Below are 22,336 nucleotides of genomic sequence, written 5' to 3'. Positions count from 1 at the left end.
GTATTGTAGACAAACCTGAATTAAGGTCTATGGGAGAAACGGAGTACTCAGTTTATTAATGGAGGGAGGGTTGAGCCCCCTTGTGGACAAGAACTTAAGTGTAGACCTATGGTATGGTCTAGAGTAGAGTACCTATAATGGTGATGGAGTGGACAGGGTCTACGACAAAACTGTGACAGCCCTAGTGCAGTGACAACAAAGTGTACAAGGGTGAGACCTAACCAGATCTTGAAGTGAAGCTACAGGCTTGAGACCGTAGATTTGGATAGGGCTAGGAAAAGAGCCCTGATAGAGATTGTATCAGAGTTGAAGTATAAACAGTGATTGTAATTACACCTGTAAATTGTAGTGTGTAATTGTAAAGCCCTAAATTTCAATAGAAATGATAGTTTGGCAGTAACAGTTGTTGCGTGTTGAGTGCTAGTTGCCAACAGATAATAAGCCCTAGGTAGCTGCATGGTGAGTTGTACCAGAGACATTGTTATAGAAGCTTAGATCAAGCTGAGTTGAGAGTACAATTTGAACATGAAGAGAAGGCTAGTGCAGGACAGGTGGCTGAGATCAGGTTTGAAGGAGCAAACCTGAGGATTGCATGGTTAGATGACTAATCACTAAAGATTTGAAGACCAAAAGTTGTTAACGACAGATCCAAGGAACAACTTGAAATTGAGTCAATGCTCAAATAGGGGATTGGTGTCCCCTGTAGCTTGGTGCCTACAAATTCTAAGTTGGTGCTCAGCTAGGGGATTGGTGTCTCTCGTAGGTTGGTGCCTACGAAAGTTGTAAGTTGGTGCTTATAGAGGATTGGTGTCCTCACCAGTTGATGTAATAAATTAAGTTGATAGCAAAAGTGTCTCTCGTAGCTTGGTGCTTACGAAAGTTTTATGTTGGTGCTTACATAGGATTGGTGTCATTGCCAGTTGATGTAATAAATTAAGTTGATGGCAAAACGTTTTAGTGGGTTTCTCTCAAATTGAGTTTCCACTTTAAACTCTTTGTGTTCATGTATTTTATCTCTAATGGTTAAAATTGTTAACTTGGCAAAATTTTGATTCAACCCCCCCCCAGTGTTTTCAACAAATTCTTTCAATCATTGGCTAACAGCTGGAAGGTAGATCCCAGGAAAACCGATGCCAAGGTCAAGAAGGCGAGCTTCCAAGACCTTAGAAGAAGTCTCCTCCAAAGTGATAAATATAAAACCTACTAAAGGTGATGAAGACAATCAAAATGGCAAAGCTTTCTTGTTTGATGACCTTGACGGAACAAAAGAAGCAGTTGCACTCTTGAGATTTCAAGTAGAGAAAGCAGAAAAGAGAGAAGAAATTGAATTCCCCAGAAATTGAAGTAAAGCCCAAAGTCTATGTGAATATTCTTCAAAGCTCCAATCTCAGTGAAAGCAAGTAAAGAAATCAGGATGAGTTTGGAAGAGCTTCTTCACCAAGAGGTTATACTGATATTCTCAAGGAGCCCTTACACAAGGCAAGCAGCTGCAAGGATCAGCAAAGGTTTGAGCCTCCTCCAAAGCAAAGAAACTTCAGAAGACCAAAGGAAGCGCACTCAGCCAGGTATCAAACAATATTCCTTGGTCATTGTTTTTAATGTACAAATTTTGGTCATCAGGCAAGGGATTGCAGAGCCTCTACCAGAAATGAGTTAAGAGGACCTTGTCAGTCATATAGAAGCAAGTTTGCAGAAGTCAGAGATGCCAATGGCTACAGCAGCAGGAATTTTAAGTTATTTGCTTGCTTTTTCAAGTACAATACAGAATGCTTCAAATGTCACGACCTTGGGCTTATTGCGTGTGACTGCAGCTTACAAATCAAGACAAGATTCTTCTACCAGCCATAAAGAAAATTTCACCAAGGTTTGGAGAAGAAAACAAGAAGTGCCAGAACAACATGAACTAGCTTTGAACAATCAAAATTCAAACTCGAACTATTAAAGCCTGCACTCTGCAGTCTCAGAGATGCCTCCACTTCTAGAATGAATGTACTCATCTGGCTGCTCTCAGGCTGACGAATGGAACATCTTGACTATGCGACAATCAAAGTAATGATAGGTGTTATTATTCAAAGTATCATGAAGATCACCACATGAATATCATCAGCCAGAGAAGGTTGTAGTTCAGACTTCAGTCCTAGAGATTTACAGTTCGAGAAGGACAACACTGTCAATGCTTTGTGAAGAACATCCTACACGAGGATCATCATACACTTTTGGCAAGGATATTCTTGCACATCCAAATAGTATGCTTATGTGTTATTGCTGTAGGAGTATGCTAAAGGCATAAACAGTTTGGAGCAGCTATTAGATATACAGTTGTTAAGTGTATCAAGGTCAATGGCACAGAACTGAAGTTGCTGTTAAAGTTTCTTTTACCAAAACATATCAGGAGATGCACTTGGAGCAGGCTTCACTATCCCAATGTTGTTCTTTTCATGGGTACAGTTCCTAAAGCACCAAATATTTCCATTGTGATGGAGTTCACCCATATCACTCATATTTAAGGAGTGGTTGGGTAAAAATTGTCACACAGCATAGACATGGTTAAACACATGTTTTGTGGCTACAGAGTTGCCAATGCCTGCTCAGATTGGATTTTATCAGTCTGGCACTCTTTTTGTTGCTACCCTTCATTGGCAAGCTATCATTCTTTAAGCATGGTTTGATGGTACTACAGACTGGGTATGCTGCTCCCTGCCATTCAGTTAAGATTGAAGATTTTATATTAGAAACAATTTTCTGTCTAAAACAGCATTTCAGCAAAAGACATAGATTGTCTGGGAACTAGAACCAAGGTGGAAAATGTTGGTTCTCCTTGGCTATATAGGGAAGGTCCCAACGTCCTAGTATAGTCTATATACTCACAGGCTGCCTCCGTGATATATGATCCTTGATGTATTCTTTATTGTTCTGTGTTGAAAAGAAAATGATTTTTGAAAAGAACAGAAGAGTTTCCTACACCACCCCCTATAAAACCTTGCTCCTGCACATATGTTCCATAACTCATGGATGCAAAAAGCTCCCAATCATCAATTTCCATAACATTATAACAGATACTAAAACCATATTAAAAGGTGAAGCAATTTTATCCTAGACTAGGCCTCGAAAGATATCTGAAGCTCAATGTCAAGCAGTTTAAACTTTACAGTCAAGTTGTTAAATCAAATCACTTAATGCTCACACCTAGGTTTAATAAAAACTGAAAACATGTTGACTGGTTCTTGTGGCTAACAGAGTTCATCTGGATGAGACTGGGTAGAAGGACAGGCAATCTTGAAGGATGATTTTATAGAAAAGATAACCCAATGCTGTAGCATTTGATAGAGGGTAGAACATTAACAAAGGGTCGTTTCCCAAGCAAAAAAATAAACAGATGCCCAAAGTTCAGCACCCAAAATTCAAATGCCTTGGCTGTCATCTGTTGTAAGTAAGTTGGGCCAAAATAGAACAGTGTTTGGAAGAATCCAGTTGGTATATATATAAAATTCCTAACAATGACTTTTGATTATATACATAACATAGAAATTTCAAAAAATTTAACCTAATGCATATGATTCCTAACAATGACTTTTGATTATATACATAACATAGAAATTTCAAAAATTTTAACCTAATGCATATGATTCCTAACAATGACTATTGATTACATACAAGAACTGGACTTACACCCATGAATAAGATTCTTCAGAATAATTACTTCAAATGTTTCAAACAAACATCAGAAAACAAGAGTGGATAAATTTTGACAAACATACCAGAAGAGATGTGCAATTTTTCCTTGGGCGTCCCCTGCGCACTCGAGAAACAAATGGAACTTGAATCCCAGACCCACCAAGAGAGTCGTGCCTCGTTACCAATGCCATTCCCTCAACTCCATTCAAGAAAGGAGGCCTGACACGAGACTTTAGTGGTGAGTGCCCATGACCTGAATCTCTGACAGCAGGAACTGTCCTTCCACTATATGCTCTCGGCTCTTCTTCTGAAAGTTCTTCAATGTATCTTCGAGTAGGTTTCCGCATCCTTTTCCCTGCTGTCTTCTCTGAACAAAAAACTTCATCATACTCTCCATACTCTACTTTTGGTTTTCGAACTCTTTTCCCTGCTATTTTCTCTGTATCAAAATCTTCATCATAGTCTATATACTCTGATTTTGGTCTTCGCACCGTCTTTCCAGCCATCCTCTCTGCATCTACAACTTCTAAATTTTCTCCATACTCTGCCTTTGGCTTCCGCAATCTCTTTCCTGCTCTCATCCCATGACCCACAAATTCATCATCAAATCCATTTGTTACTTTCTCTACTTCCATGAAAGAGGTAGTCGAAGCAATCTTCCCACGAGGCTGTTTTCTCCCAAACGACTCAAAAGCACTACCAGCTGCCACTTTAGTGTTGATGGGTTGTATGGTTGGCAATGAGTGCACAGGTTGATCAATAATATGCCTGCTTTCAAAGCTGAAATCTTTTTCTAGTTTCTTATGACCAGATAGTTTATTTTCCGATACGGCATTATTATTGGCTACATCACGAGGGCTATTCAATCCCATCGAAATACGACGTTTGAGCCATTGTTTGTCCTTAACAGAAGTTTCACGCCCAAATGTCCTCCGGAAGGCCTCATGGAGTTCTCGAATAGAAAGATTGTCCAAACAGATTTCATTATTAACAGCATTGGAATCTGGCTTTGCAATGGCATCCACTTGAGGTGGTGGAGATCCAACAAAACTCTTGTCCAAGTCTAGGACAGCATGTTCATCAACTGATCCCGAATTTACTGGAGAAGGACTCTCATGAAAAGGAGCATCTGCAGACAGCACATGTGAGACGGAATCTGGTGAGCCTCGACTATGATCCCACTTAGAATTATTGCTGGATGTATTATTTAATCTAAATCTAGAATAATGGCCAGGAATCCCTGAAGCCATCCGTAGACGTTCTTCTTCATTTATCCTCTGTAGCATCACCTCGAGAAACTGCACATCCAAAAAAATAATCAATTTATACCATGGAAAACCAATCTCTATAGTTTACAGTAGCAGAGATCATTTATTCTCAAGAGTAGTAAACACTTAAAAGTTCTTTCTACCACAAAAGTTCAATGAAAGCAATAAAGTAATATTATAAAAACCTCAAAAGGCAGAAAACATGTACGAGTTAGCCTAGAGATTTGTAACTGGTTTATTAAAAAGAAGCAAGCAACATACCATGTGAAAGACCTACCAGACAATATTCTTAATTTCTTGAAGGGAGGAAGTGTTCTATTAGAAAAAACAGCGATGAATATTGACAAAAAAAAACTCCAGTGAATGGCAACACAACTATGGAAAACATTTATAATAAATAATTTACCAAATTATAATAACTTAAATCTTAAAACAAATTTGACAGCAATAGCCAATCCCACAGTTTGCGGAGGAAGCACAATTCAGTAAAATTGTAAAACCTCAAAAAAGGCAGCAAGCATCTTGGAGTTAACCTAGAGATTGAAGCCAGTTTATTGATTAAAAAAACAAGCAGCATGCCTGTGAATAACCTATGAGACAATATTTCTTAATTTCTAACTATAAATGGAATAAACTATTTTAGTTTCAGAGAAAAAGATGAATAATGAAAAAGAAATTCCCAGTTGATGACAGCAAAAATTTGGAAAAGACATTTAAAATGAATAATTTATCAAGATTCAAATGACTATCAATTCAATCTTAACATAAATTTGACAAAGACAGTTGCACATTACTGATAGAAGATAGATAAAGAATTAAATATTTCAAAAAACTAATAAACCAAACCAATGGTCTCATGCAGAAACTGCTCATCTTGGAAGGTATCCTCCTTGCATGTGAAGAGGCACATTTCTAGTTTACCTGGAAAAAGCAATCCACAATCTCCCACCAGTCCAAATGGCACAAATTGTAGGTGTTTGATGAATACCAAACAGTTCACTATTTGGAGTGCAAAGAGAATAACACAAAGCAAATGAAGGAAAACTATTATGAACCAGTACACAGTCAACGACAAAAAGACTTAATTTCACAGGAGAAGCAATTTGCACTGTACATCCCAGTATGAGGGAGAGATGTTTAATGTCTGTGCCTAACACTGATGTGAAATGTGGCATAAGTCAGCCCAACATAATATTTTAAAAGAATAACAGCGCACTATGAATGAGATATGTGACATCTGTGCATATAGATCAAAATATATATTTAAAAAATAAAATCAGTAATGTAAAATAAAATAGAAATTTAAGAAAATAATATCAAATATTGATTAACATATATAGTTAGCTGAGAATGGTTTTGGCTTCAGACGCCTAATTGCCACCATTAATCTGTTATTGCTTCATTCAGCTTTCCTGAAATCACAAGAGTGTTTGTACTCAAAGCCCAGTGGTAGATGGGGCAGACGCCCACTCATATTGTAAAACTCCATGAGCATCCTGTTGCACAGAGGATTTTCCTTTCACTTTGGACTGGACTGTCTATAGATCACTTGATTCAAGATGCACTTTCTATTGTTTCTTCACGCCATGGTACTCTCTGCATAGATGTTTCTAATGGCTTCTGTTGGAAGACACTTGTTTCCTTCAAAATAGGAATTGATGGAACCACCTGCCATGTATAAAGGTATTTGCGGCTGATCAAACCAGATCTTGGGGTACCTCTCTGATAGTCACAAAAGGCATGTTAAAAAGGAGACAGACATGATGCACTGGCAACATTCTTCTATGCTGCAGCGGTGTTTTTCTTTGGCATCCAAGGTAAGTGTGAATGCATGCTTTGCTTGATGGAATGCTTGTTCATTAACTGATTTTGTCAAAATGCATTCTCAGATCATAGTCAAGCTCCTCTCTCGGAAATCATGTTTCATGTGGGTAACTGCATCAGATCATGTGGTAGGAATTAAGAATCAGCTAAAGCACAGGCAGGGGTTTACAGTGGATCAGTATGATGCCTTTACAGGAGTAAGCAATTGGAAGAGTTTTCTAAGTTGTCTGATTATAATATATGGAAGGATTCTGCATTTATATCCGCACTGTGTTTACATGGACGGGCGTCGTGGGGTTTGGGATGCCCTCTTCTTCGAAGGTGTCTTTCTCTGATGCGGTTAAATTCAAGCCTCCACATCTAGCAACTCAATCCCCAACAATGCCTAGTCAATATCTGGTGGAGAAATCTGATGAAGTGCCAGCCCTGGAGGTCTCCCATCCAGAAGTCAGTCATATCAGTTCTTATTATATAAACTTCACAGTTATCAATGGTTTGTGGCCTCGTTCAAACAGATCTGTATCACTGGATTTTTTCAAACTGGACCAAAATATGCAAGGTTCACTTCTCCAAAGGTGTTCTTGATGTTCAGCCTCCAAATGAGGAAGATTATCAGAAAATTCTTGAGGTTGGGGGAACTTGTTCTGGGAAAGATCAGGGCTCTTCTTTCCCGAATTTAACCCATCCACAATGGTTGTTTCTAAAATTCCAATCTGGGTCCACCTTCCTAGTGTACTGCTTCATTTTTGGCATCCTTCAGTATTAAAAGGTATCACAAACTCTCTGGGCAGATATTTAAAGATGGATAATGAGCACACAGAGTTCGGTTCTTCACTTTATACTCAAGTCCATGGAATTGACCTTAGTAAAGGTCTTCCTAGTAACATGATTTTGAAACAGTTAAAATGCTATGGACGCAGATATTGGATTACAAAAATACAACTTTCAATGCATGAGCTGCTATCAACCTGAACACCTTCAGGACTCATGTCTCCAATCAAGAGCTCAATCAAAAAAGGAATAAAGGTCATCCTCCCAAATCCAAAAGCTGGCTGGCAAATGAACCCAGGATTCAGATGATGCAGCTGAAGCTGTACTGGAAGATTTGTCCACAACAATGGTACAGAAGCGTACAAATGGTCATTCAGAAAAACAACATGCAGATTTACAGATGCACACAAAGATACATGAAGAATTAATGATCAGGTGATTCCTATAGCTACTAATGAAACTCCATCTCGAAGAAAGAAAGGAACTCATACTCATACTCATTAATTTGAATCTTCTAATTCTGATAAGGAGCAAGGCCTGATTCAGAATGCTGATATACAATTAGCTGTCGAGGATCCTCCTTTAGAAGGGACAGACAGAAATTAATTAAAAATGAAAAAAAAAAAACTGAAATGAGGAAAATGTTCCTCGTTAGTCTGTGACTTCACTTTCAGGGTGTCTTGTTTTAGGTTCAATGTTAGTGACTATGTTTCTTTTTGAGGAAATTGAAATGCCCAAGTACATATGAAGAATATAATTTTGTCTTTTCTGAATAAAATTACAATTCGTTTCCAAAAAAAATTATATATAGTTAACTTAACCACTTGTCACCAATGTCACTGGCCACTTAGCTAGTTCCTTGCTGCAAGTGCCATGTTTGAATACTCCTAGGTGAGGTGCGCTAGTATATGCCAATACGTTTCATAGGAATGCCATCAACAAATGTCAAGAAGCATCTCTTCGGTCTCCTTGTGAGGGTCTCCTCGGAAAAATAGATAGATAGACACGCTAATGTTATCAAAACTGAACCGTTGACTGCAGTGTTCCACCAAGACTCCAGGATGGAGGAACACAGGTGCAGGGAGACGCGCAAGGGGGGTGTGTGGGACTACCCTCAATAATGAAAGCTTAAATACATTGATCCATTACATAATTGAATTAAATAATGAAATACATTGATCCATACTCATCATTCTTACTGATAAATTAGATTCAATAAGGCTTTGATCCATATTCATCATTCATTATTCACCATTCTAGAATCTACATTAAAAATTAAATTCAGCATTCATCATTCTAGATTATAAATTGATTTAAAATTAAAATTCATCATTCATCATTCTATAATATAATTAGTACTGAGCAAAATAGACTACAGTAGATACTAAAATCTAAAGATTGGATTAGTAAATTGATATAACTAAAACTCAAAAATAGTAAAGAGTGACAAATCAAAGAGTCAGTCTAACGTACATAGAGGGCTCGGTGCTCTTGATTAAATACTAATTCCATACCCTCATACATGACAAAATCCAATGGAAACGTTGCAATCCCCCAATCCTGAAACCCTGAAAAACTGTCAAGTTTGCTGGATTTTGAGTGAGATCTAAAATTCTACTTTCTCCATATAAAATCCAATGAGGTTGAAACCACTATCAAACATCTTGAGGGCCCTAGAGTTGAATATTAAGTTTCCCCACTAATAAATCACTGTTTTCAAGCAAAATTAAGGGGGGTCCCGACTCCCTAGCCCTTTATGAGGGGGGAGGCCCACAAGCACCCCTATTGGGGAAACACGTTCCCCACACTGGAGAAACATTTCCCCCTACGACTCCCCACCAAAAGGGGGACGTGGGTAAGTTTTCCCAAGCATCCCCCTGTCCCAAGTGCGTGGGAAGCGTGAGGTTCATGCACCCCACCTTCGGGGATGCGTCCCAGTGGAACACTGATTGACTAAACCGATAGACCCACCAAACTGAGAGCCAGTCAGAACTAGACTAGAACCAGTATAAAAACTAGACCAAAAAGTGGGTCAAATATTTAAAATCTAGATAAACACACAAACATACACACATATATATTCATGTGGATCCATATTAATCCAAACCTAAGTCACAGGACATGTCCTCCAAGGTCTTGTGTCCCATATTTAACGTGTTGGACACGAAAAACACCCTAAACCGTGCCGAAAACGTTTTTGAACGTGTCCTGGAAAACATAAAACGTACTTTGTCGTTTTCTTCGTGTCCTAGTAACGGAAAACGAGTTTTTTAAGTCTAAAAACATTGCCTTAACATTTTTTCTCCAATTGAGTACGTACCCCATGAAATCAATAGCTTTAAAGCCCATATAATTATTTTTTTGGGGTTCTTTTGCTATTTTCCTCCGATGTCATCGCTCTCCGTCGTTGTATAATCGTCGTGTGGAGCCGAGTCATCTCCTTGGAGTTGTTTGGTTGCTGGAAAGTTTGGCAACTTGGCAGCGTGTGTGAGGTTTAGGTAAGTCATAGACCATATGGCATAGACGCAGTTAAAACTTAAGCGGCAAGCCCGTTAAAAATGTGTTTGATTCGTAACAATGACTAGCTGAGGGCCTGAGGCTATAATAAAATAAGATGTCCATTGTCACCATTCTCTACACCCAGGATTTTCCCTCTTCTTTCGTATCTAGCAAACCAATTCTAGTTAAACAATATATATACAGTTGAGGGAAACTATCTATCTGGTTCTGCCAGAAAATGTGGCTTCCCAAAGGGTTCTCCACAAGGCAAGCTTTGCCCGAGAAGGTGTCCTCAAAAATTATGTAAACATAAAAGGAAACATCCGAGATTGCATACTGTATGGCAACGTATCACGTGCTTGATTACTACACTATTTCTCTCTCTATTTAAAATACCTTAACTATTATGGTGTCTTAATACCATTCCGTGTGCAGCGTACATTGTCGAATTCTGGGGCTGGTATACAAATATAAATAAGTCTACTCAGACACACTGTCATCCAATCAAATGTTACGATAATATAATAATGATTATGTCAGACGATTTTCAACCCACTAGGTTTTCATTCGAGCTATTAATTTTCTTTGGTTTTTGAAATCAAATTTGTTCTGGTTACGATTATATCAAAAGAGCTAGCATGCAGTGTACCTACTGTTTAACAGTTTAATATCAAAGTACATATCTATAAATTTATAATCTTTGTTTCATTATTGACCCCCAAAAACACAGTTGGATCTTAATCAAGACCAAGCATATCACATTCTAATTTCTAAATTCTGATTCTATTTATTTTTTTAAAGGAACTATGAACTTTTAAGTAATTATATTTTAATTTGATTAGATAAGCTGCAGCCTGCAATTTATTATGGATCAAAAACTATATATATATATTCTATTTATTTTTTTAAAGGAACTATGAACTTTTAAGTAATTATATTTTGATTTGATTAGATAAGCTGCAGCCTGCAATTTATTATGGATCAAAAACTATATATATATATAACGTGTCCCTCGTGTCTTGTTTCCAGGTCGCTGCATTTTGTATTGAATACTCTTATTTACGTGTCCTCCGTGTCTCGTGTCATGTGACTTAGATCCACAACATTTATACAAGCATGCAAAAGTTCTCATTTCTATAGCATGTAAGGGTGCACATAAACAAAATGGCACCTAGTGCAATCCATCTCTGAACCAAAAATACACAAACAAACAGGCCTACATATCATCAAAATCATTGCCTATATTGGGATCTTCATCAGCAATATCACCCTGAGCATTAAAATAAGACAGAAAAAGCTTAGCATGTCACGTCAAGATTTTGTTGGAGTGACTGGTACATTTTTAGTAGGGTCATGATAGAGGAGTTCAACAACCAATGCCACTAAAATCAAGGTTCATAGAGGGCTTGGTGCTCTTCATTAAATGCTAGTTCCACGCCCTCGTCCATGACAAACCCCAATGGAAACATTGCAATCCCCCCAATCCTAAAATCCTAAAAAACAATTAACTCATTTGGATTTTGAGTGGGACCTAAAATTATACTTTCTCTATATGAAATCCAATGAGGTCAGAACCACTCTCAAATATCCCAAGTCAATTAATGATAATGTTAAAAATTTATGAATTTAACATTACCATTAATTGCATAGCATTAGTAGGGCAATATGCTCAAATACTAGGCTTTCTCACTCATCAAATATTGCTTTAAAAAAATCATTTGAAAGGTCCTTGGTAGCATTGTAAAAAACTAGCCAATTTGGTAAAAACCAGCCTTTCTTGGTCTGTGACACCGGTTCAGACTGGTTTTCCTTTGAAAACGGTCAGACCAGCCAGTTCAGTCCAGTCCAATCTGGTTCTCATAACACTAAGACACACACACCCACCACCCAACATAGACCCATATTACCTCTGGATCTTTTAAGCACCGACAGAATTGCATTCCAATTTCCTTCTGATCCTTCTGGGTGCTTACTAGATCCAGAGTTATCAGGGATCTATGGTTGTAGCAGAAGAAAACAAGACAATCCATGCTCTCGCAATTCCTTTTGCCAAATTTTCCTAGTCTGAGCTTTTCAGGTCCAAGTTTATACTTGCCTACATTTTCCATCAAGTTATTTTCAGATCCACGGGAATATATTCCCCAAGAAAATATTTGTAACATTGGCAATAATGATCAGATATAAAAAGGAAACACGCATGAGTTAAAATAATGTGTTCAATACAATTAAATGGAAGCAGTTCCCAAAATTTCACCAAAATAAAGAAATTTGCGTGTAGAACCAAAGACACAGATCCTCAAACATTAATGACCATGAGAGAACAGTATAAAAGAAAATATAAGACTCGAGGAATAACACTTGCAACAAATAAAGAAATGGCAGAATGAGATCTTATAAGAAGGATAAATAATGTATCACAAATGGTAAGTTATGTTGATATAGTAGATAACTAAATGCAAATACATATCAAGCTTATGCTAAGTTGGAAAGGTTTTCGCTTTGAAAGCAGGAGCCCAAATCCCATTCATGAAAACAGAAACAGAAAAACATTTACAATAAGAAAATCACTGTCCAGAAATCAGTATGGATAAACAGAAATACATGGACAGACCTGAAGTTTGGCATGCAACTTTCGCCTTTCTGCCTCAGCATCTTCTGGTTCTGAGAGACCTGTCAAGAAAGAAAAACCTCATCAAGGTTCAATCTATAAAACTGTAATGTTTAATTTCATTTGAAAGGTTCAGAACCAAAGGCTAACCAAACAATGATGAAACATAAAATGCATAAATAGTAAATACTAGAACATCTAGAACTCAGATTTCTTAGGAAAAAGCATACACAATTTTGTAATACGATAACCATTGCAAGCATGTTTAAAATAAGATACATAGCAGTGAGATGTATGGGTGTTTCAAACCAGAGAAATGTAAATCTGTAGAAAAATCATACGAATAAATTTCACAAAGGATGCAAGAAGCAAGAACAAAAAATGCTATCCATAAGAAAAGCCAATTTCTGCCAGTTGTGTAAATAAAAATCTACAAAATAGTACATCTGAAAATTACCTGTTAGCTCATTTTTCTTAGACTCACTTAAGAAAATCTGGGTTAAAAATACCAAAACGCTAATAAAAAATTAGCAGCAATTAAAAGGCAATCAAATAAGCAAAATCTTTCATAATAGTAATACCAGAACTAGATAAGTGGGAATACAAGAGATTACCATCATTCAACAGTCATCATAAAAGGAAACACTAATTACCAATTACGTCCAGGCCATGTACTGATTCGTTCATGTTAAATGATTAAAAAATTACACCTTAATATATTTGGTCACTCTTGGTGCTTGATAGATCCTTGGTTTAAAATAGATCTCCACTGGTTTGTTTTTTTTATTTGTCATGTACATATATACATACATCATTTTTTATCTTTTGTTTAATTTTTATTTTCATCGTGTATATATTGTACATAAGTAGTCATTTATTTATTTTGTTGTCACATAATGTATGTAACAACATCTCCCATTCTGAGATGTAGAGCACCTCACAGTGCAATCAACCATGAAGAGAGTCTAATCTTTTTTGTTTGTTGTAGACTAATAAAAAGCAATCGATTTACTAATTTCATTAACTCATGAACATAAATAAGTATTCATTATTTTTCTTATTACAAACTAATAAAGTAGACTTTTCTTTTTCTATTTCTATTTCCAGAACCAATGCATAATCAAAAGTAAATCTTTGTTATTATTTGTAAAAATAACAATATTTTCTAGTTCTAGTTCTAACTCAAAAACATGAATTTAAATTTATTTTAAAGCTGATTTGTATTTTTTTACTCTGCAGCCAACTTGTAGTTTTTTAAAAATAAATCTGTGTTACTATTATTATTGACATGTGGTCAAATTAACAACAAAATTTAGTTTTAGTTATATAATTCAAAAGCATAAATTTAACTTTAAAGCCAACTTGTATCCCTTTTAATTTTTTAATGCAAGTATTCTTTAATTATTTTTTAATTTAATGGTATATAACATTATGTTACAAAATCTCCCCTATACTCCCCCACGGCAGGTGCTTATTGTTGATGTTGGCGGCAGGTGTGCAGGGCTGAATTGGAGCATAAGCCATCTGGCCAAGCATTCAATTCGCCAGCACATTCAAATTAACCTTGAAATGGTGCCTGTTGTCACCTAAGATGTACACCTAAGTGCAAGAAAAGTTTCTAACCCTGCAAGGTATAATCCTTAAGGCACAACCCTCAGAGTAGGGGCTGTCACCGAATCCCTACTCACTCCATTTAAGCTCTCTCCTAGATAAGCTACGGGGGGTAATCCATAAGGATGGTTAGAAAGGGAAAACTCGTTGCAGCAACAAGTCAAGGAGACTAAGGGCAAGGCAATTATTTATCTAAACAAACTTGACAAAAAAATTATCTAGCAAGTTTGATGACCAAAAGAACAATGTAAATATTTAAGAGACAATCTCAATAAGATCAATAAGACAGTGACTAGATTAACAATGGTAAACCAGTGCCTTATAACTAAGCTCAATAGAGATTCAACACCTGCAAAATATCATAATATTTCAAGTCACAAGATAAATAAAGCTGCAATACAATGTATTAGTACAAAAAATGGCACAATATTAAAAGATGAGCAGAGAATATAACTTGCAGGAATGAAAGAAACTTTTACTTTGCTTTTAAAGAGATGCTCAAATAAATATGACAGTATCAATGGACAATGAGCAAGGAAATTAGATGACAATATAAGAGCAGTAATATAGTATCGTAAGTAAAAATAGAGTGCTCACAAAATAACAATATGCCAAGTTAGAGAAAGCCAGATAGATGAATGCAAACTAACCTAAGTGGAATGCAAGATCTTGGTTAATTTTAGTTAAAATGCCTAATCTAGATGAGATCCCTTTCCCTCAGTTGTTTTGAGGCTAATCTCTAGAGTAAGTTATGGAGAGAAAGCAAGGGGAAGCAAGTTATGGCTTAGTTAACAATCCCTCCCCTTGGGATCTAACCACCTGATGCCTCCGGCGCTGCAGAGACTGGCTCCAACGACTGCAAGGTCACCATGTTAACTACTAAAGAGGGTCTATCCTTCGCAAGCTACAAAGATAGGTGGTCCTAACTTTCTTTCAACCAAGCCTAAACCTTCGCAAGCTACAAAGATAGGTGGTCCTAACTTTCTTTCAACCAAGCTTAGGCTTGGAGGTAAATTTTAAGGATGCAATCTAACTCTAGAATGAAAATGATGATAATGAGATACAATGGTATCAATATTGCTTCAAGGAAGGTAAAATGTCAATATACTTGTAGTCACAAAGTAGATAAATACTTCAAAGCACAAGATTACTTGTTAATGACAATGATCAATGAAACAACAGAGACAATGTTGATTAGAATGTATTAGAACAAATCTCAGAATGCTTTTAAGATGTGTTAGTTAAAGATGTTCTTCACTTAGCTTAGACAATGGAACAAGTGAAAACTTATATGATGCAAACACAAGTAAAGGATGGCAGATGAGATTGCTAACAGGAAATTAAAGAAAATACTACTTAGATCTACAATTGCAACTCCAATAGAGACAGGAAATACTCCAAGCACTTAGGTCAAGTAGACAAAAATAAAATGCAAATAGTGTAGCTAGATCTAGAATGCAAAAGAGATGAGATATAGGAGCAAATTAATGGATTAAAAAACCCACCACAAGATCTCCCTTTTAAATAAGGAGAAACAAGATGTGAAGGGATCAAAGTCCCAAGCTCCCAAAAGAAAGGTTATCATTTTATTAATAGAGGCTACAAGAGAGACCCTTTGTCAAAGAGAAGGGCTCTAAAAATTTCAAAGAGAATTACAAGGGTGACTAGATCTTTACAATATAAATTTCTCCTTAAGGAAATGACTGATCTGCTTATAGTTGCAAATAAAAACACTTCAGAATAAGCAGATTACGATCATTATAGCTCACTGTCTTCAATCAGAAATGAGTTGATAATCAAATCTGTTCACTGTTTAAAAGACAACAACCTTTGAAAATATGTCCTTCAAGCTCAGAAAATGGATGGTGAATCCCTCCAAAGAACCCTTGGCCAGATCTGAAAATGCTTACAGCCAAGCCTGAAATAATATCTCAAAACCCTCACGGCCTGAGAGAAAATTTGTTTAAAATCTAGATTTAAATTTGTAAATTTTTTAGGGGTAATTTCTTTAAGTTTCAAAGGGTTAATTTCTTTCAAAATGCTTGCAAACAAATAAAAAACTAAAAATATTAAAGAAAGAAAAACAAAAAACATAAAAACATAAACAAAAACAAAAATTCTGAAGAGTCCCCTTTTAAAAGTGTTTTTTCACCAGGCGAAAGAAAGGCTCTCTAGGAGCTTTCAGTCTTGAGAAAAAGGCTCAAAATACTGTGATTTCCTCCAAATCTTGTAGTGAAGGACCACCTTCGAAACCTGAAAATTTTTGCTTCAAAAAAATCTGTGATATAACCCCTTAAAAAATTTGAATAATCTCTGCAAATAATTCAGATATGTGACAAAAATTAAAGGTTTTGAGAAGTCAAATTTGATGCCATAAATTTATGAAGAAACCTTCCAAGACAATTTGTTGGAGCACCTGTAATGACAAGGGTTAGGCTTTAGCAAACAAAAATATGGCAGTGAATAAATACTCTAAGGACCTGTAGCTTAAGGAAATAAGCCCTGGGAAGCCTACAGCCAGTCTTCCAAGTGATCTGATCCCAAGTGACTATTTTATAGCCCAAAAAAAAACATGTATTATCTCTGCGAACAAGGTGTAAGAGGGCAGATCAAACCTCAAAAGGAAACCCCAAGTTTTCAAAATGAATCTGCAAGAAATTCCGTTAGAAAACCTTATTAAATAAAGGCCTTGGCCTGCCTTGAAAATCCCTGTGAAATAGAAAGACAAAGCCTTTCAAAACTGATGTAATATCTCTGCAACAACAGCAAGGGTTAGTTGAGAATTTAAACAGGGGAAATGCAGCCTTTTAAGTCTGCGGTATTAATAAAATAAGCTCAAAGCCCTCACGGCTATATCCAAAAACAATTTACCAATGGATTAAAGCAATTTCTCATAAAAATTTGACATAAGAAAAGAGAAACCCCTTAAGAATGGCTCAGATCCTCCGCAATAGAATGACAGTAAAAATTTAGTTCAAAAAACCCCAAGTATTTCTGTCATATTTTCAATTTTGGAGTGAAATATAAGGCTTTTAAGGTTGCGGCCTTCTCAATTCCAGAATCGAAGTCAAAATCCTTGAAAAAATTGGTTTCCGTCTTAAGAGAAAGGCTTGAATTTGATTGCGGTCCTCACAAATTTAATTTGTTCCTCTTCAACCCTGCAAAAAAAAATAAAGTTTCTACACTCTCTCTAAACCTGGGAGGATGACAAAATAGACACCATGCATATACAATAATAAAAATGCCAATCAAAGACCTTCAACAGAGCCAGTTGGTTATATATTCGAATGTTGCTAACTCACTTAGGATTCCAAAATGCTTTCATTAACTGGATTATGTGATGTATGTAATATTCCTAATTAGCCATGGCTAATAGGAATATTCGATTTTGCTCAATTTTGCCTTCTATAGTTATTTATAAATAAAAATGTGAGAAAAAGGGGGACATAACTCACCTTTAGAAAAAAGTCACTTCCTAGTAGCACAACATTGTGACTTAAAGGGGAGCCAAGGGGGCCAAAGGACCACGCAGAGATGGGGCCCACGCAGACACTTGGAGGGACTGCGCAGATGGGAAGGAACACGTGGCAAGAAAGGGACTGCGTTGGAGGAGGTGGGCCTTGGGATTGAGAGAGGCCAACGCTATAAAAGAGAGGGGAGCTTCCTCATTTTTTCATTCGCTTATGTGCATTTGAGCTAGTCACTTCGACTTGGAGCACGCTGGCTGTTTAGCTGGTCTGCAGCACTGTTTAGTGCATCGAGTGTCTCCGTTCAGAGATCTCACCCTTGGCCCCGGGGAACTTCGAGTGTCTGCTCGGTCAAGGCAGTGTTCAGTAGTCTTTCGTAGGAGGATTGATCTTTGAAGCGAGGAGGAACTGAGCATTTTGGATAACTGCGCAGTCTTGAGAGAGGGACGCAGTTCATTTGGTGGCAGTTCTAGATTGAGGGTTTTGCGGAGGTTTTGAGCTGGGAGATTGAGCAAGGGATCAACTCTTGCATATTGGAGGATTTTGGCAAAGTTTCGGGCAGAGTTTTGGTGGATTCCATTCAGTGGCAGCGCAGAGCCTTGAGGGACAAACGTAGAACCCTAAGGGGGTGATTTTTGGGGGTCGGCTATTTCAGAAAAGCTTTCTGGGTTTTTCTAAGTTTCTTGAGTAGAGTCTAATTCCAGAGTTTCAGCATTTTCTGAGGAGGGGAACAGCCCCAAATCCTCATTTGATTTCCAATAGTAGCAGCAGCACAGCAATTCTCCAGCAGCTTGGACACAGTTCAGAGAGAGGCCATTCCTTTGCTATTCTGAGTGTATTTCTTCACTTGCCTTGTGCAAGTCGAGGTGCCATCTTTCTGATCACCTCCTGTACTCATTCCATTGCTCAGTATAATAAAATGGCTTAGCATTTCTCTCTGTATTTCTTGAGTATCTGCATGTATTCCGTGTTTATATTATTATATGTTGCATCGTTGTTATTTTCTTTTCCCGGTTACTGTATCATTTGCACGTATTGGGTTGGAGTTGCTTGGGTTTGAGGGATATCCCTGAAACAGGATATGCAGTGGTATCAGAGCATAGATCTGGCTCAGCCTGTGGAGCTAGCAATCTATGACACCGAGGGAAAAGCCCTACCTCTGTTACAGAGGTAGAAGATACAGAGACATTGGGCGTAGGTTGGAGAACACCTACGGAGAGGGAGACTGTGTTCGGGTGGTGGACACAGAACAGGAGGAGCCTGTGGTGAACGCTAAACAGGAGGAACCTGTGGTGAACGCAGAACAGGAGGAACCGGTGGCAGATGATGACGGAAAGAAATTTAGGGACATGCTCCTCAAATCAGTGCAGGACCTGTCGAGGCAGATCAAGGTGATGGGGCAGAGATTCACGGCAGTGGAGACTAGACAGCGTGAGAGCCCACTAGTTTTCCAAGTTGGAGAGGGATCGGGTGCATCTCACCATTTTCCAAAGCAAGGTGCCACTCAGCGTGATACTACTCAGCAGGTGGCCTCACATGCCCCTATACGCTCTACCATGCCCACTTTCCTAGGAGCAAGTACAGGGGCCAAAGCACAGCAGGAGGCAGAGCCCGGTCATATGGGCGATTACTTTGCGGAGTACCAGGCCTATGGGCAAGAGTTTAGGGATGCTCTCTCATTCAGAGACTTTGTTCAGCTCCAGCAGGATAGTAGACCCCGCGACCATCACAGAGGACACCGGCACTATCATGATGGAGACACCCACTGCACAGCTAGTAGATTCCACTTGCCTACATTTGATGGTTCATCAAACAGTTCGGCAAGGTCTTGGGTGGAGAAGTTAGACATCTATTTCCAGCTTAACCAGATGTCGGAGGCAGAGGCCATCAAGGTGGCGACATTACATTTGGATGGTTAGGCCCAAGATTGATCGTTCCATGGGATGGTTACACTCGGACATTCCACAGTGACGACATATGCCGAGTTTACCAGGAGATTGATGGAGAGGTTTGACCGGAGGGATCCAGAACAGCACTTCGTTGAGCTGACAAGGCTCAAGCAGATAGGGAGCCCAGAGACTTACATTGCAGACTTCTTGAGGATTTCAGTGATGGTGCCAGATCTATCCACGGCACGGAGGATCTACATGTATGTTGAGGGGTTAGCAGAGCCACTTCAGGGTCTAGTCAGGTCCACTAGACCAGCCACACTCCAGGATGCTATTAGCAGGACCCGGGACTTACAGGATGCCTTACCCAGGACCCGGACACCTTACCCCCAGAGACAGGCTTTCCAACCTAAGGGGAAGGATGTGAGGATTCCACCTCCAAAGGGGAATCCAGGACGAGCATAGATTGATGATGATGCCAGGATAGAGTTGAAGAAGAAGCGGTTGTGCTTCACCTGTCAAGAGCCGTGGGCACCGGGACATAGATGTGTTGCTGGCAAAGCACATTTTATTGAGGTCTTCTCCGAGAGTAGCGGGGAAAAGGATGAGGAGGATGACGTGGAGGCAGGAGGTAGTCATGCCGCGCAGGATCGTTTGCCACCTCCACCACCACCAGCGGGTGGTGCAGCTTTTGCACCTACCAGAGGGGCCCTTGCAGCATTGCGAGGAATTCCCAAGTATTTGACGCTGCGTGTACGGGGGACAGTACGTGGCTATCACGTATCAGTTTTGGTTGACAGTGGGGCAACCCACAACTTCATCGATGCACAGATGGTTGAGCGAAGAGGTATACAGACAGAGAGCTTCAATGGCTTTTCAGTTTTGGTCCCAGGAGATCAGACCATGGTGTGTGCTTGTTATGTTGCAGAGCTATCAGTGACGATGGGCACCTACAACCTGACTGACCACTTTTTCGTGGTCGATATTCCAGACACCAACATGATATTGGGTGTTCAGTGGCTTATCACTCTAGGGAAGGTCACGACAGATTAGAAGACCCTAGAGATGGAGTGGGATGATGAGAAGACAGGGAAGCATGAGAAGATACGGGGACAGCACACATATCCGCCTCAGACTGTTTCGACTCGTCGGATGGAGGCAGTCTTCCGAAAGGGAGACGTAGAGTGGGTAGTGGAGTTGTGTGCATCAGAGGCGGGGACTACAGGGCAGACAGTGCACCCAGAGATACAGTGCATCCTTGACCAGTATGCCATAGTATTTGGGGAGATTCCACCAAGATAGCCACCATTGAGCTTGAGCACACCATTGAGCTTGAGCAGGGCATACAGGGAGTGATTACTACCCCCTATAGGCATCCCAAGGCCTATCGGGGTGAGATTGAGCGGGCCATTCAGGAGTTGCTGGCCCTTGGGCACATTCGGCCGAGCACAAGTCCTTTTGCTTCTTCTGTGGTGTTGGTGAAGAAGAAGGACGGCACATTGAGGATGTGTATTGACTACAGGGCCCTGAATAAAAAGACCCTAAAAAATAGGTACCCCATACCCAGGATCGATGAGTTGATGGATGAGTTGAGAGGAGCCCAGTTCTTCTCAAAGATTGATTTGAGATCTGGGTACCATCAGATTCGCGTGAGGGAACAGGACATTCCCAAGACTGCCTTCAGGTGTCACTATGGGCACTTTGAGTTTTTGGTGATGCCCTTCGGGCTAACCAACGCCCCAGCTACATTCCAATCTTGCATGAATCACATCTTCCGTAGTCACTTGAGGAAGTTTGTGTTGGTATTCTTTGATGATATACTCATTTACAGCAGGACTTGGGAGGAGCATCTCCAGCACATTGAGACAGTGTTGTGCATCTTGGAGGAGCAGCAGTTCTATGCCAAGCTCTCCAAGTGTGAGTTTCGATTGACGGAGATGTTGTACTTGGGACACATCATAGGGGTGGACGAAGTGAGAGTCCACGAGGAGAAGATTAGGGCCATCCGAGATTGGCCAGAGCCAAGGAACGTGACGGAACTTCGGGGATTTATTGGTATTTGTACTTACTACCGGAAGTTTGTCAAGAGTTTCTCACAGCTTGTTGCACCCCTGACAGATTTGACGAGGAAGGGGGCATTCAGTTGGTCGGATACAGCGCAGCGAGCCTTTGACAGGCTCAAGGAGGTGATGAGAAACTACCCAGTGCTTGTATTGCCGGATTTTTCACAGCCATTTGTTTTAGAGTGTGATGCGTCGGGAGAGGGGATTGGCACAGTGTTGATGTAGGGCGGTCACCCTATAGCCTTTGAGAGCTGGAAGCTCCTTCCGCACGAGAGGTTGTATTCTATATACAACAAGGAGATGCTGGCCATCATGCATGCATTGGCCAAGTTCCAACAGTATTTAGTGGGTAACAGGTTCAGGGTGAGGACTGATCACAACAACCTCAGGTTCTTTTTGGAGCAGAAGCAACTACAGGAGAGGCAGCAGAAGTGGATCAGTAAGATCCAAGCATATGACTTTGATATTGAGTATGTCAAGGGTAAGAACATCGTGGTAGCAGATGCCCTTTCACGTAGACCAGCCACGTTGTCTCTTATGAGCTTGGACGCAGACTGGAGGGCTCGACTCTTAGTAGAGTACTCCAAGGACAGATTTGCATGTGAGGTTCTGGATGGGCAGGTGGCGGATGACAGGTACAGGGTGGTCAATGAGATCATCT

The 22,336-nt window shown here is 39.3% G+C and overlaps 1 protein-coding gene across 3 annotated transcripts in view; it reads right to left on the bottom strand.

Moving 5' to 3' along the window:
• Positions 1 to 22,336, bottom strand: part of LOC149256548 (uncharacterized) — a 77,139-nt gene that overhangs the window by 15,877 nt on the left and 38,926 nt on the right. For all 3 annotated transcript variants that reach the window (XM_089460774.1, XM_089460775.1, XM_089460776.1), the window contains 2 exons: positions 12,649 to 12,707; positions 3,759 to 4,973 (listed from right to left, as the gene is read on the bottom strand). In XM_089460774.1, the coding sequence (XP_089316900.1) occupies positions 3,759 to 4,973; positions 12,649 to 12,707 (1,274 nt within the window). The remainder of the gene's footprint in view (positions 1 to 3,758; positions 4,974 to 12,648; positions 12,708 to 22,336) is intronic.

This window comes from Pinus tabuliformis, chromosome 7 (genome assembly GCF_031772625.1).
Source record: "Pinus tabuliformis cultivar Carrire ecotype Pingquan chromosome 7, CPIR1, whole genome shotgun sequence".
NCBI lineage: Eukaryota > Viridiplantae > Streptophyta > Pinopsida > Pinales > Pinaceae > Pinus > Pinus tabuliformis.
Note: the sequence above shows the minus strand (reverse complement) of the source record. Positions and strands in the feature narration are given on the sequence as shown.